Genomic DNA, 16,887 nt, shown 5'->3' with positions numbered 1-16,887 from the left:
GACGGCCCCTTCCCCATTGGCCGAGCGGGGCCGCGCGGGGCCGTTGATTGGCTGCCGCCGCCCCGCCCCCGCCCCGCCCCGCTCCGCGCCGGGGCGCAGGCGCACTGGCGGGCGATGTCGGCCCTGAGGAGGCCGGGGTTCGGCCCCGGCGGCTATGGCCGCTACCTGGGGCCCGCCGGGGACCCGACCCCGCCGCCGCCGCCGCCCCCTCCGCCGTGGAGGCAGCGCGGGGGCAGCCCGGCCGAGGCCGGCTGGGCCGGGGCTGGATACTACCCGGCCGCCGGGCCCTGGGAGGCCCCGGCTCCCACCGCCGGACACCAGGTAACGCGCCCCGACGGCTCCTCCGCACCCCCGGCGCACGCCGCGGGGGGGCGCTGCGGGGACCCCACCCCTCCCTCCCTCCTTCATTCATTCATCCCTGTTGGGAGTCAGGGGGCGTGGCTTCATTCATTCATTCATTCATTCAGCCGAGCGCGAGCGGGGCTCTCAGTGGAAAGAGCCCGGGCTTAGGAGCCACAGGTCATGGGTTCTAATCCCGCCACCTGTCAGCTGGGCATCTTGGGGCCAGTCACTTCACTTCCCTCATCCGTCAAATGGGGATTCATTCATTCATTCGTATTTGGAGTCAGAGGGTGTGGGTTCATTCATTCATTCAGCCGAGCGCGATTGTGGCTCTCAGTGGAAAGAGCCCGGGCTTAGGAGCCACAGGTCATGGGTTCTAATCCCGCCCCCGCCACCTGTCAGCTGGGCGACCTGGGGCCAGTCGCTTCACTTCCCTCATCCGTCAAATGGGGATTCATTCATTCATTCATTCATTCGTGTTTGGAGTCAGAGGGCGTGGCTTCATTCATTCATTCATTCAGCCGAGCGCGATTGTGGCTCTCAGTGGAAAGAGCCCGGGCTTAGGAGCCACAGGTCATGGGTTCTAATCCCGCCCCCGCCACCTGTCAGCTGGGCGTCTTGGGGCCAGTCACTTCACTTCCCTCAACTGTCAAATGGGGATTTATTCATTCATTCATTCATTCATTCGTGTTTGGAGTCAGAGGGCGTGGATTCATTCATTCATTCATTCAGCCGAGCGCGAGCGGGGCTCTCAGTGGAAAGAGCCCGGGCTTAGGAGCCACAGGTCATGGGTTCTAATCCCGCCCACGCCACCTGTCAGCTGGGCGACCTGGGGCCAGTCGCTTCACTTCCCTCATCCGTCAAATGGGGATTCATTCATTCGTATTTGGAGTCAGAGGGTGTGGGTTCATTCATTCATTCAGCCGAGCGTGAGCGGGGCTCTCAGTGGAAAGAGCTCGGGCTTAGGAGCCACAGGTCATGGGTTCTAATCCTGCTCCCGCCACCTGTCAGCTGGGAGACCTGGGGCCAGTCGCTTCACTTCCCTCATCCGTCAAATGGGGATTCATTCATTCATTCCTGTTGGGAGTCAGGGGGCGTGGCTTCATTCCTTCATTCATTCAGCCGAGCGCGATTGTGGCTCTCAGTGGAAGGAGCCCGGGTTTAGGAGCCACAGGTCATGGGTTCTAATCCCGCCCCCGCCACCTGTCAGCTGGGCGTCTTGGGGCCAGTCACTTCACTTCCCTCATCCGTCAAATGGGGATTCATTCATTCATTCGTATTTGGAGTCCACTGTTGGGTAGGGACTGTCTCTGTATGTTGCTAATTTGTACTTCCCAAGCGCTTAGTACAGTGCTCTGCACACAGTAAGCGCTCAATAAATACGATTGATGATGATGATTTGGAGTCAGAGGGCGTGGGTTCATTCATTCATTCATTCAGCCGAGCGTGAGCGGGGCTCTCAGTGGAAAGAGCCCGGGCTTAGGAGCCACAGGTCATGGGTTCTAATCCCGCCCCCACCACCTGTCAGCTGGGCGTCTTGGGGCCAGTCACTTCACTTCCCTCATCTGTCAAATGGGGATTCCTTCCTTCCTTCCTTCATATTTGGAGTCAGAGGGCGTAGGTTCAAACCCTGCCTCCGCCCATTCATTCATTCAATCAAGCGTGAGCGTGGCTCAGTGGAAAGAGCCCGGGTTTAGGAGCCAGAGGTCATGGGTTCTAATCCCGGCTCCGCCACCTGTCAACTAGGCGACCTGGGGCCAGTCACTTCACTTCCCTCATCTGTCAAATGGGGATTCGTTCATTCATTCATTCGTGTTTGGAGTCAGAGGGCGTGGCTTCATTCATTCATTCATTCAGCCGAGCGTGATTGTGGCTCTCAGTGGAAAGAGCCCGGGCTTAGGAGCCAGAGGTCATGGGTTCTAATCCCGCCTCCGCCACCTGTCAGATGGGCGACTTGGGACCAGTCACTTCACTTCCCTCATCGGTGAAATGGGAATTCCTTCCTTCCTTCCTCCCTTCATTCATTCATATTTGGAGTCAGAAGGCGTGGGTTTAAATCCTGCCTCCGCCCATTCATTCATTCACTTCCCTCATCTGTCAAATGGGGATTCATTCATTCATTCAATCGTATTTACTGAGCACTTACTGTTTGCAGAGCACTGTACTAAGCGCTTGGGAAGTCCAAGTTGGCAACATATAGAGACGGTCCCTACCCAATAGTGGGCTCACAGTCCAATCCCGGCTCCGCCACTTGTCAGCTGGGTGACTTGAGACTTCGCTTCCCTCATCTGTCAAATGGTGATTCATTCATTCATTCATATTTGGAGTCAGAGGGCGTGGGTTCAAATTCCGCCTCTGCCCATTCATTCATCATCATCATCATCATCAATCATGTTCATTGAGCGCTTACTGTGTGCAGAGCACTGTACTGAGCGCTTGGGAAGTACAAGTTGGCAACATACATAGACAGTCCCTACCCAACAGTGGGCTCACAGTCTAAAAGGAGTCACAAGGTTTGCTGCCATTTGTCTGCTGCTTGGGGTTGGGGCACGGGCCTGGGAGTCACAAGGTTTGCTGCTGTTTGTCTGCTGCATGGGGTTGGGGCACGGGCCTGGGGGTCACAAGATTTGCTGCCATTTGTCTGCTGCATAGGGTTGGGGCACGGGCCTCGGAGTCACAAGGATTGCTGCCATTTGTCTGCTGCACGGGGTTAGGGCACGGGCCTGGGAGTCATCATCATCATCAATCGTATTTATTGAGCGCTTACTGTATGCAGAGGACTGTACTAAGCGCTTGGGAAGTACAAGTTGGCAACATATAGAGACAGTCCCTACCCAGCAGTAGGCTCACAGTCTAAAAGGAATCACAAAGTCTGCTGCCATTTGTCTGCAGCATAGGGATAGGGCACGGGCCTAGGAGTCACAAAGTTTGCTGCCATTTGTCTGCTGCATGGGGTTAGGGCACGGGCCTGGGACTCATCATCAATATCATCAGTCGTATTTATTGAGCACTTACTGTGTGCAGAGCACTGTACTAAGCACTTGGGAAGTACAAGTTGGCAACATATAGAGACAGCCCCTACCCAACAGTAGGCTCACAGTCCAAAAGGAGTCACAAGGTGCTGCCATTTGTCTGCTGCATGGGGTTGGGGCAGGGGCCTGGGAGCCACAAGGTTTGCTGCTATTTGTCTGTTGCATGGGGTTTGGGCACGGGCCTGGGAGTCATCATCATCGATCGTATTTATTGAGCGCTTACTGTGTGCAGAGCACTGTACTAAGCGCTTGGGAAGTACAAGTTGGCAACATATAGAGACAGTCCCTACCCAACAGTAGGTTCACAGTCTAAAAGGAATCACAAGGTTTGCTGCCATTTGCTGCATGGGGTTGGGGCACGGGCCTGGGAGTCATCATCATCATCATCATCATCATCAGTCGTACTTATTGAGCACTTACTGTGTGCAGAACACTGTACTAAGTGCTTGGGAAGTACAAGTTGGCAACATATAGAGACGTCCCTACCCAACAGTAGGCTCACAGTCTAAAAGGAGTCACAAGGTTTGCTGCCATTTATCTGCTGCATGAGGTTAGGGCACCGGCCTGGGAGTCACAGGGTTTGCTGCCATTTGCTGCATGGGGTTGGGGCACGGGCCTGGGAGTCATCATCATCATCATCAATCATATTTATTGAGCGCTCACTGTGTGCAGAGCACTGTACTAAGCGCTTGGGAAGTACAAGTTGGCAACATATAGAGACAGTCCCTACCCAACAGTAGGCTCACAGTCCAAAACGAGTCACAAGGTTTGCTGCCATTTGTCTGCTGCATAGGGATAGGGCACGGGCCTGGGAGTCACAAGGTTTGCTGCCATTTGTCTGCTGCATAGGGTTAGGGCATGGGCCTGGGAGTCATCATCATCATCATCAATCGTATTTATTGAGCCCTTACTGTGTGCAGAGCACTGTACTAAGTGCTTGGGAAGTACAAGTTGGCAACATATAGAGACAGTCCCTATCCAACAGTAGGCTCACAGTCTAAAAGGAGTCACAGGGCTTGCTGCCATTTGTCCGCTGCATGGGGTTGGGTCACGGGCCTGGGAGTCATCATCATCATCAATCGTATTGAGCGCTTACTGTGTGCAGAACACTGTATTAGACGCTTTGGAAGTACACGTTGGCAACATATAGAGACAGTCCCTACCCAACAGTAGGCTCACAGTCTGAAAGGAGTCACAAGGTTTGCTGCCATTTGTCTGCTGCATGGGGTTGGGGCACGGGCCTGGGAGTCATCATCATCATCATCATCATCAGTCGTATTCATTGAGCGCTTACTGTGTGCAGAGCACTGTACTAAGAGCTTGGGAAGTACAAGTTGGCAACATATGGAGACAGTCCCTACCCAACAGCAGGCTCACAGTCTGGGTTGGGTTGGGTTGGGACACGGGCCTGGGAGTCACAAGGTTTGCTGCCATTTGTCTGTTGCATGGGGTTAGGGCACGGGCCTGGGCGTCACAAGGTTTGCTGCCATTTGTCTGCTGCATGGGGTTGGGGCACGGGCCTGGGAGTCATCATCGTCATCATCAATCGTATTTCTTGAGCGCTTCCTGTGTGCAGAGCACTGTACTAAGCGCTTGGGAAGTACAAGTTGGCAACATATAGAGACAGTCCCTACCCAACAGTAGGCTCACAGTCTAAAAGGAGTCACAAGGTGCTGCCATTTGTCTCCTGCATGGGGTGGGGACATGGGCCAGGGAGTCACAAGGTTTACTGCCCTTTGTCTGCTGCATGGGGTTGGGGCACAGGCCTGGAGTCATCATCACCATCATCAATCGTATTTATTGAGCGCTTACTGTGTGCAGAGCACTGTACTAAGCGCTTGGGAAGTACAAGTTGGCAACCTATACAGTCCCTACCCAACAGTAGGCTCACAGTCTAAAAGGAGTCGCAAGGTGCTGCCATTTGTCTCCTGCATGGGGTGGGGACACGGGCCAGGGAGTCACAAGGTTTACTGCCCTTTGTCTGCTGCATGGGGTTGGGGCACAGGCCTGGAGTCATCATCATCATCATCAATCGTATTTATTGAGCGCTTACTGTGTGCAGAGCACTGTACTAAGCGCTTGGGAAGTACAAGTTGGCAACCTATACAGTCCCTACGCAACAGTAGGCTCACAGTCTAAAAGGAGTCACAAGGTGCTGCCATTTGTCTCCTGCATGGGGTGGGGACATGGGCCAGGGAGTCACAAGGTTTACTGCCCTTTGTCTGCTGCATGGGGTTGGGGCACAGGCCTGGAGTCATCATCATCATCATCAATCGTATTTATTGAGCGCTTACTGTGTGCAGAGCACTGTACTAAGCGCTTGGGAAGTACAAGTTGGCAACCTATACAGTCCCTACGCAACAGTAGGCTCACAGTCTAAAAGGACTCACAAGGTTTGCTGCCATTTGTCTGCTGCATGGGGTTGGGGCACGGGCCTGGGAGTCATCATCATCATCAATCGTATTTATTGAGCGCTTACTGTGTGCAGAGCACTGTACTAAGCGCTTCGGAAGTACAAGTTGGCAACATATAGAGAAAGTCCCTACCCAACTTTAGGCTCACAGTCTAAAAGGAATCACAAGGTTTGCTGCCATTTGTCTGCTGCATGGGGTTGGGGCACGGGCCTGGGAGTCACAAGGTTTGCTGCCATTTGTCTGCTGCATGGGGTTGGGGCAAGGGCCTGGAAGTCACAAGGTTTGCTGCCATTTGTCCGCTGCATGGGGTTGGGGCACAGACCTGGGAGTCATCATCATCATCAATCGTATTTATTGAGCGCTTACTGTGTGCAGAGCACTGTACTAAGCGCTTGGGAAGTACAAGTTGGCCACATATAGAGACAGTCCCTACCCAACAGTAGGCTCACAGTCTAAAAGGAGTCACAAGTTGCTGCCATTTGTCTGCTGCATGGGGTTGGGGCATGGGCCTGGGAGTCATCATCATCATCAATCGTATTTATTGAGCGCTTACTGTGTGCAGAGCACTGTACTAAGCGCTTCGGAAGTACAAGTTGGCAACATATAGAGAAAGTCCCAACCCAACTTTAGGCTCACAGTCTAAAAGGAATCACAAGGTTTGCTGCCATTTGTCTGCTGCATAGGGTTGGGGCACGGGCCTGGGAGTCATCATCATCATCATCATTCGTATTTATTGAGCGCTTACTGTGTGCAGAAAACTGTACTAGGCGCTTGGGAAGTACAAGTTGGCAACATATAGAGACAGTCCCTACCCAACAGTAGGCTCACAGTCTAAAAGGAGTCACAAGGTTTGCTGCCATTTGTCTGCTGCATGGGGTTGGGGCACGGGCCTGGGAGTCACAAGGTTTGCTGCCATTTGTTTGCTGCATGGGGTTGGGGCAAGGGCCTGGAAGTCACAAGGTTTGCTGCCATTTGTCCGCTGCATGGGGTTGGGGCACAGACCTGGGAGTCATCATCATCATCAATCGTATTTATTGAGCGCTTACTGTGTGCAGAGCACTGTACTAAGCGCTTGGGAAGTACAAGTTGGCCACATATAGAGACATTCCCTACCCAGCAGTAGGCTCACAGTCTAAAAGGAGTCACAAGGTTTGCTGCCATTCGTCTGCTGCATGGGGTTGGGGCACGGGCCTGGGAGTCGTCATCATCATCATCATCAATCGTACTTATTGAGCGCTTACTGTGTGCAGAGCACTGTACTAAGTGCTTGGGAAGTACAAGTTGGCAACATATAGAGACAGTCCCTACCCAAAAGTAGGCTCACAGTCTAAAAGGAGTCACAAGGTTTGATGCCATTCGTCTGCTGCATGGGTTTGGGGCACGGGCCTGGGAGTCACAAGGTTTGCCGCCATTTGTCTGCTGCATGGGGTTGGGGCACGGGCCTGGGAGTCATCATCATCATCATCATCAATCGTATTTATTGAGCGCTTACTGTGTGCAGAGCACTGTACTAAGCGCTTGGGAAGTACAAGTTGGCAACATATAGAAACAGTCCCTATCCAACAGTAGGCTCACAGTCTAAAAGGAGTCACAGGGTTTGCTGCCATTTGTCCGCTGCATGGGGTTGGGTCACGGGCCTGGGAGTCATCATCATCATCATCAATCGTATTGAGCGCTTACTGTGTGCATAGCACTGTAGTAAGCGCTTTGGAAGTACACGTTGGCAACATATAGAGACAGTCCCTACCCAACAGTAGGCTCACAGTCTGAAAGGAGTCACAAGGTTTGCTGCCATTTGTCTGTTGCATGGGGTTGGGGCACGGGCTGGGAGTCACTAGATTTGCCGCCATTTGTCTGCTGCATGGGGTTGGGGCACAGGCCTGGGAGTCGTCATCATCATCAATCGTACTTATTGAGCGCTTACTGTGTCCAGAGCACTGTACTAAGAGCTTGGGAAGTACAAGTTGGCAACATATAGAGACAGTCCCTACCCAACAGTATGCTCACAGTCTAAAAGGAGTCACAAGGTTTGCTGCCATTCGTCTGCTGCATGGGGTTGGGGCACGGGCCTGGGAGTCGTCATCATCATCATCATCAATCGTACTTATTGAGCACTTACTGTGTGCAGAGCACTGTACTAAGTGCTTGGGAAGTACAAGTTGGGAACATATAGAGACAGTCCCTACCCAACAGTAGGCTCACAGTCTAAAAGGAGTCACAAGGTTTGCTGCCATTTGTCTGCTGCATGGGTTTGGGGCACGGGCCTGGGAGTCACAAGGTTTGCCGCCATTTGTCTGCTGCATGGGGTTGGGGCACGGGCCTGGGAGTCATCATCATCATCATCATCAATCGTATTTATTGAGCGCTTACTGTGTGCAGAGCACTGTACTAAGCGCTTGGGAAGTACAAGTTGGCAACATATAGAAACAGTCCCTATCCAACAGTAGGCTCACAGTCTAAAAGGAGTCACAGGGTTTGCTGCCATTTGTCCGCTGCATGGGGTTGGGTCACGGGCCTGGGAGTCATCATCATCATCATCAATCGTATTGAGCGCTTACTGTGTGCAGAGCACTGTAGTAAGCGCTTTGGAAGTACACGTTGGCAACATATAGAGACAGTCCCTACCCAACAGTAGGCTCACAGTCTGAAAGGAGTCACAAGGTTTGCTGCCATTTGTCTGTTGCATGGGGTTGGGGCACGGGCTGGGAGTCACAAGATTTGCCGCCATTTGTTTGCTGCATGGGGTTGGGGCACAGGCCTGGGAGTCATCATCATCATCAATCGTACTTATTGAGCGCTTACTGTGTCCAGAGCACTGTACTAAGAGCTTGGGAAGTACAAGTTGGCAACATATAGAAACAGTCCCTATCCAACAGTAGGCTCACAGTCTAAAAGGAGTCACAGGGTTTGCTGCCATTTGTCCGCTGCATGGGGTTGGGTCACGGGCCTGGGAGTCATCATCATCATCATCAATCGTATTGAGCGCTTACTGTGTGCATAGCACTGTAGTAAGCGCTTTGGAAGTACACGTTGGCAACATATAGAGACAGTCCCTACCCAACAGTAGGCTCACAGTCTAAAAGGAGTCACAAGGTTTGCTGCCATTTGTCTGCTGCATGGGGTTGGGGCAGGGGCCTGGGAGTCACAAGGTTTGCCGCCATTTGTCTGCTGCATGGGGTTGGGGCACAGGCCTGGGAGTCATCATCATCATCATCATCAATCGTATTTATTGAGCGCTTACTGTGTGCAGAGCACTGTACTAAGCGCTTGGGAAGTACAAGTTGGCAACATATAGAGACAGTCCCTACCCAACAGTAGGCTCACAGTCTAAAAGGAGTCACAAGGTTTGCTGCCATTTATCTGCTGCATGGGGTTGGGGCACGGGCCTGGGAGTCACAAGGTTTGCCACCATTTGTCTGCTGCATGGGGTTGGGGCACGGGCCTGGGAGTCACAAGGTTTGCTGTCATTTGTCTGCTGCATGGGGTTGGGGCACGGGCCTGGGAGTCACAAGGTTTACTGCCATTTGTCTGCTGCATGGGGTTAGGGCACGGGCCTGGGAGTCATCATCATCAATCGTATTTATTGAGCGCTTACTGTGTGCAGAGCACTGTACTAAGCGCTTGGGAAGTACAAGTTGGCAACATATAGAGACAGTCCCTACCCAACAGTAGGCTCACAGTCTAAAAGGAGTCACAAGGTTTGCTGCCAACCGTCCGCTCGGAATGCCACATCGCACATCGCCACCGCGCTGGCGCCAGCTCTTTGCCTTAGGCGGCCGCGGCTTCCCATCGACCTGTATTTGTCATTCACCCATCCATTCATCCATCCATCTATAATAATAATAATGATGATGGCATTTATTGGGCACCTACTTTGTGCAGGGCACTGTTGTAGGTGCTGGGGAGGTTGCAAGGTGGTCAGGTTGTCCCACGTGGGGCTCTCAGTCTTCATTAAGTGCTTAGTACAGTGCTCTGCACACAGTAAGTGCTCAATAAATGCGATTGATTGATTGATCCCCATTTTACAGATGAGGGAACTGGGGCCCAGGGAGGTGAAGTGACTTGCCCAAGGTCACCCAGTGCACATTTGGCTGAACCCCTTCCTTCCTCTCCTCCTCGTCCCCCTTTCCATCCCCCCATCTTACCTCCTTCCTTTCCCCACAGCACCTGTATATATGTATATATGTTTGTACATATTTATTACTCTATTTATTTTACTTGTACATATCTATTCTATTTATTTTATTTTGTTAGCATGTTTGGTTTTGTAATCTGTCTCCCCCTTTTAGACTGTGAGCCCACTGTTGGGTAGGGACTGTCTCTATATGTTTCCGACTTGTACTTGCCAAGCGCTTAGTACAGTGCTCTGCACACAGTAAGCGCTCAATAAATGCGATTGATTGATTGATTGATTGATTTGTCTGCTGCATGGGGTTGGGGAAGGGGCTTGGGAGTCACAAGGTTTGCTGCCATCTGTCTGCTGCAAGGGGTTGGGGCACGGTCCTGGGAGTCGTCATCATCAATCGTATTTATTGAGCACTTACTGTGTGCAGAGCACTGTATTAAGCGCTTGGGAAGTACAAGTTGGCAACATATAGAGACAGTCCCTACCCAACAGTAGGTTCACAGTCTAAAAGGAGTCACAAGGTTTGCTGCCATTTGTCTGGTGCATGGATTTGGGGCATGGGCCTGGGAGTCATCATCATCATCGATCATATTTATTGAGCGCTTACTGTGTGCAGAGCACTGTACTAAGCGCTTGGGAAGTACAAGTTGGCAACATATAGAGACAGTCCCTACCCAACAGTAGGCTCACAGTCTAAAAGGAATCACAAGGTTTGCTGCCATTCGTCTGCTGGATGGGGTTGGGGCAGGGGCCTGGGAGTCACAAGGTTTGCTGCCATTTGTCTGCTGCATGGGGTTGGGGCACGGGCCTGGGAGTCATCATCATCATCATCATCATCAATCGTATTTATTGAGCGCTCGTGTGCAGAGCACTGTACTAAGCGCTTGGGAATTACAAGTTGGCAATATATAGAGACAGTCCCTACCCAACAGTAGGCTCACAGTCTAAAAGGAGTCACAAGGTTTGCTACCATTTGTCTGCTGCACGGGGTTAGGGCACGGGCCTGGGAGTCATCATCATCATCATCAATCGTATTTATTGAGCACTTACTGTGTGCAGAGCACTATACTAAGCGCTTGGGAAGTACAAGTTGGCAACATATAGAGACAGTCCCTATCCAACAGTAGGCTCACAGTCTAAAAGGAGTCACAAGGTTTGCCGCCATTTGTCTGCTGCATGGGGTTGGGGCACGGGCCTGGGAGTCATCATCATCATCATCATCAATCGTATTTATTGGGCACTTACTGTGTGCAGAGCACTGTACTAAGCGCTTGGGAAGTACAAGTTGGCAACATATACAGTCCCTACCCAACAGTAGGCTCACAGTCCAAAAGGAGTCACGAGGTGCTGCCATTTGTCTGCTGCATGGGGTTGGGGCACGGGCCTGGGAGTCACAAGGTTTCCTGCCATTTGTCTGCTGCATGGGGTTAGGGCATGGGCCTGGGAGTCATCATCATCAATTGTATTTATTGAGCCCTTACTGTTTGCAGAGCCCTGTACTAAGCGCTTGGGAAGTATAAGTTGGCAAAATATAGAGACAGTCCCTACCCAACAGTAGGCTCACAGTCTAAAAGGAGTCCCAAGGTTTGCTGCCATTTGTCTGCTGCGTGGGGTTGGGGCACAGGCCTGGGAGTCACAAGGTTTGCTGCCATTTGTCTGCTGCATGGGTTTGGGGCATGGGCCTGGGGGTCACAAGGTTTGCTGCCATTTGTCTGCTGCATGGGGTTGGGGCACGGGCCTGGGAGTCATCATCATCATCATCGTCAATTGTATTTATTGAGCGCTTACTGTGTGCAGACCACTGTACTAAGCGCTTGGGAAGTACAAGTTGGCCACATATAGAGACAGTCCCTACTCAACAGTAGGCTCACAGTCTAAAAGGAGTCACAAGGTTTGCTGCCATTTGTCTGCTGCATGGGGTTGGGGCACGGGCCTGGGAGTCACAAGATTTGCTGCCATTTGTCTGCTGCATGGGGTTGGGGCACAGGCCTGGGAGTCATCATCATAAATCATATTTATTGAGCGCTTACTGTGTGCAGAGCACTGTACTAAGCACTTGGGAAGTACAAGTTGGCAATATATAAAGACAGTCCCTACCCAACAGTAGGCTCACAGTCTAAAAGGAGTCACAAGGTTTGCTGCCATTTGTCTGCTGCATGGGTTTGGGGCACGGGCCTGGGAGTCATCATCATCATCATCATCATCAATCGTATTCATTGAGCGCTTACTGTGTGCAGAGCACTGTACTAAGAGCTTGGGAAGTACAAGTTGGCAACATATGGAGAGAGTCCCTACCCAACAGCAGGCTCACAGTCTAAAAGGAGTCACAAGGTTTGCTGCCGTTTGTCTGCTGAATGGGGTTAGGACACGGGCCTGGGAGTCACAAGGTTTGCTGCTATTTGTCTGTTGCATGGGGTTAGGGCACGGGCCTGGGCGTCACAAGGTTTGCTGCCATTTGTCTGCTGCATGGGGTTAGGGCACGGGCCTGGGAGTCATCATCGTCATCATCAATCGTATTTATTGAGCGCTTCCTGTGTGCAGAGCACTGTACTAAGCGCTTGGGAAGTACAAGTTGGCAACATATAGAGACAGTCCCTACCCAACAGTAGGCTCACAGTCTAAAAGGAGTCACAAGGTGCTGCCATTTGTCTCCTGCATGGGGTGGGGACATGGGCCAGGGAGTCACAAGGTTTACTGCCCTTTGTCTGCTGCATGGGGTTGGGGCACAGGCCTGGAGTCATCATCATCATCATCAATCGTATTTATTGAGCGCTTACTGTGTGCAGAGCACTGTACTAAGCGCTTGGGAAGTACAAGTTGGCAACCTATACAGTCCCTACGCAACAGTAGGCTCACAGTCTAAAAGGAGTCACAAGGTGCTGCCATTTGTCTCCTGCATGGGGTGGGGACATGGGCCAGGGAGTCACAAGGTTTACTGCCCTTTGTCTGCTGCATGGGGTTGGGGCACAGGCCTGGAGTCATCATCATCATCATCAATCGTATTTATTGAGCGCTTACTGTGTGCAGAGCACTGTACTAAGCGCTTGGGAAGTACAAGTTGGCAACCTATACAGTCCCTACGCAACAGTAGGCTCACAGTCTAAAAGGACTCACAAGGTTTGCTGCCATTTGTCTGCTGCATGGGGTTGGGGCACGGGCCTGGGAGTCATCATCATCATCAATCGTATTTATTGAGCGCTTACTGTGTGCAGAGCACTGTACTAAGCGCTTCGGAAGTACAAGTTGGCAACATATAGAGAAAGTCCCTACCCAACTTTAGGCTCACAGTCTAAAAGGAATCACAAGGTTTGCTGCCATTTGTCTGCTGCATGGGGTTGGGGCACGGGCCTGGGAGTCACAAGGTTTGCTGCCATTTGTCTGCTGCATGGGGTTGGGGCAAGGGCCTGGAAGTCACAAGGTTTGCTGCCATTTGTCCGCTGCATGGGGTTGGGGCACAGACCTGGGAGTCATCATCATCATCAATCGTATTTATTGAGCGCTTACTGTGTGCAGAGCACTGTACTAAGCGCTTGGGAAGTACAAGTTGGCCACATATAGAGACAGTCCCTACCCAACAGTAGGCTCACAGTCTAAAAGGAGTCACAAGTTGCTGCCATTTGTCTCCTGCATGGGGTGGGGACACGGGCCAGGGAGTCACAAGGTTTACTGCCCTTTGTCTGCTGCATGGGGTTGGGGCACAGGCCTGGAGTCATCATCATCATCATCAATCGTATTTATTGAGCACTTACTGTGTGCAGAGCACTGTACTAAGCGCTTGGGAAGTACAAGTTGGCAACCTATACAGTCCCTACGCAACAGTAGGCTCACAGTCTAAAAGGACTCACATGGTTTGCTGCCATTTGTCTGCTGCATGGGGTTGGGGCATGGGCCTGGGAGTCATCATCATCATCAATCGTATTTATTGAGCACTTACTGTGTGCAGAGCACTGTACTAAGCGCTTCGGAAGTACAAGTTGGCAACATATAGAGAAAGTCCCTACCCAACTTTAGGCTCACAGTCTAAAAGGAATCACAAGGTTTGCTGCCATTTGTCTGCTGCATAGGGTTGGGGCACGGGCCTGGGAGTCATCATCATCATCATCAATCGTATTTATTGAGCGCTTACTGTGTGCAGAAAACTGTACTAGGCGCTTGGGAAGTACAAGTTGGCAACATATAGAGACAGTCCCTACCCAACAGTAGGCTCACAGTCTAAAAGGAGTCACAAGGTTTGCTGCCATTTGTCTGCTGCATGGGGTTGGGGCAAGGGCCTGGAAGTCACAAGGTTTGCTGCCATTTGTCCGCTGCATGGGGTTGGGGCACAGACCTGGGAGTCATCATCATCATCAATCGTATTTATTGAGCGCTTACTGTGTGCAGAGCACTGTACTAAGCGCTTGGGAAGTACAAGTTGGCCACATATAGAGACAGTCCCTACCCAACAGTAGGCTCACAGTCTAAAAGGAGTCACAAGTTGCTGCCATTTGTCTCCTGCATGGGGTGGGGACACGGGCCAGGGAGTCACAAGGTTTACTGCCCTTTGTCTGCTGCATGGGGTTGGGGCACAGGCCTGGAGTCATCATCATCATCATCAATCGTATTTATTGAGCACTTACTGTGTGCAGAGCACTGTACTAAGCGCTTGGGAAGTACAAGTTGGCAACCTATACAGTCCCTACGCAACAGTAGGCTCACAGTCTAAAAGGACTCACATGGTTTGCTGCCATTTGTCTGCTGCATGGGGTTGGGGCATGGGCCTGGGAGTCATCATCATCATCAATCGTATTTATTGAGCACTTACTGTGTGCAGAGCACTGTACTAAGCGCTTCGGAAGTACAAGTTGGCAACATATAGAGAAAGTCCCTACCCAACTTTAGGCTCACAGTCTAAAAGGAATCACAAGGTTTGCTGCCATTTGTCTGCTGCATAGGGTTGGGGCACGGGCCTGGGAGTCATCATCATCATCATCAATCGTATTTATTGAGCGCTTACTGTGTGCAGAAAACTGTACTAGGCGCTTGGGAAGTACAAGTTGGCAACATATAGAGACAGTCCCTACCCAACAGTAGGCTCACAGTCTAAAAGGAGTCACAAGGTTTGCTGCCATTTGTCTGCTGCATGGGGTTGGGGCACGGGCCTGGGAGTCACAAGGTTTGCTGCCATTTGTCTGCTGCATGGGGTTGGGGCACGGGCCTGGGAGTCAGCATCATCATCCCCTTCCTTCCTCTCCCCCTCGTCCCCCTCTCCATCGCCCCCATCTTACCTCCTTCCCTTCCCCACAGCACCTGTATAAATGTATATATGTTTGTACATATTTATTACTCTATTTATTTATTTATTTATTTTATTTGTACATATCTATTCTATTTATTTTATTTTGTTAGTATGTTTGGTTTTGTTTTCTGTCTCCCAGAAAACATTTGCTGCAGAAAATGGCAGCAAACCTTGTGACTCCCAGGCCTGTGCCCCAGCCCCATGCAGCAGACAAATGGCAGCAAACCTTGTGACTCCCAGGCCCGTGCCCCAACCCCATGCAGCAGACAAATGGCAGCAAACCTTGTGACTCCTTTGAGACTGTGAGCCTACTGTTGGGTAGGGACTGTCTCTATATGTTCCCAACTTGTACTTCCCAAGCGCTTAGTACAGTGTTCTGCACACAGTAAGAGCTCAATACGATTGATGATGATGATGATGACTCCCAGGCCCGTGCCCTAACCCCATGCAGCAGACGAATGGCAGCAAACCTTGTGACTCCTTTTAGATTGTGAGCCTACTGTTGGGTAGGGACTGTCTCTATATGTTGCCAACATGTACTTCCCAAGCGCTTAGTACAGTGCTCTGCACACAGTGAGTGCTCAATAAATACGATTGATGATGATGATGATGACTCCCAGGCCTGTGCCCCAACCCCATGCAGCAGAAAAATGGCAGCAAACCTTGTGACTCCCAGGCCGGCGCCCCAACCCCATTCAGCAGACAAATGGCAGCAAACCTTGTGACTCCTTTTAAACTGTGAGCCTACTGTTGGGTAGGGACTGTCTCTATATGTTGCCAACTTGTACTTCCCAAGCGCTTAGTACAGTGCTCTGCACACAGTGAGCGCTCAATAAATATGATTGATTGATTGATTGATTCCCTCACCTGTCAAATGGGGATTCATTCATTCATTCCTATTTGGAGTCAGAGGGCGTGGCTTCATTCATTCATTCATTCAGCTGAGCGTGATTGTGGCTCTCAGTGGAAAGAGCCCGGGCTTAGGAGCCAGAGGTTATGGGTTCTAATACCGGCTCCGCCGCCTGTCAGCTGGGAGACTTGGGGCCAGTCACTTCACTTCCCTCATCTGTCAAATGGGGATTCATTCATTCATTCATTGATTCGTGTTTGGAGTCAGAGGGCGTGGGTTTATTCATTCATTCAATCGTATTTATTGAGCGGGGCCCAGTGGAAAGAGCCTGGATTTAAGAGTGCTTACTATGTGCCGGGCGCTGAGGTTTACAGATGAGGTCACGGAGGCACAGGGAAGCAAAGCGACTTGCCTAAGGTCACACAGCAGACAAGTGGCGGAGCTGTGATTAGAACCTATGACCTTCTAACTCCCAGGCCTGATGATGATGATAGTATTTAAGCTCTTACTATGTGTCAGGCATTGTTCGAAGCACTGGGGCAGAGACAAGCTAATCAGGTGGGACACAGCCACTGTACCACATGGAGCTCTCAGTCTTAATCCCTGTTTTCCAGGTGAGGGAACTGAGGCACAGATTAGTGAAGTGACTTGCCTGAGGTTACTTGGCAGACAAGCGGCGGAGCCGGGACCAGAACCCAGTTCCTTCTGGTGCCCAGGTCCATGCTCTGACCACTCGGCCACACTGCTTCTCAAGGTCCCTCTCTCCGCCCCCCCTCCCAGCAATAGTCTGGGTGCTGATGATGACTTGGACTGCGTTTCAACCATTCTAAAAGCAGATTTCTGGGAAG

At 51.4% G+C, this 16,887-nt stretch overlaps 1 protein-coding gene across 1 annotated transcript in view; it reads left to right on the top strand.

Moving 5' to 3' along the window:
- The first annotated feature begins 114 nt into the window (after positions 1–114).
- BAG4 (BAG cochaperone 4) overlaps positions 115–16,887 on the top strand; it is a 51,868-nt gene continuing 35,095 nt past the window's right edge. Inside the window, exon 1 of the mRNA XM_038747417.1 lies at positions 115–321. Coding sequence (XP_038603345.1) covers positions 115–321 — 207 coding nt within the window. The remainder of the gene's footprint in view (positions 322–16,887) is intronic.

The sequence above is a fragment of the Tachyglossus aculeatus genome, chromosome 5 (assembly GCF_015852505.1).
Source record: "Tachyglossus aculeatus isolate mTacAcu1 chromosome 5, mTacAcu1.pri, whole genome shotgun sequence".
In the NCBI taxonomy this organism is placed as follows: Eukaryota; Metazoa; Chordata; class Mammalia; order Monotremata; family Tachyglossidae; genus Tachyglossus; species Tachyglossus aculeatus.
The sequence above is the reverse complement of the archived record's forward strand: the minus strand, read 5'-3'. Positions and strand labels throughout refer to the sequence as shown.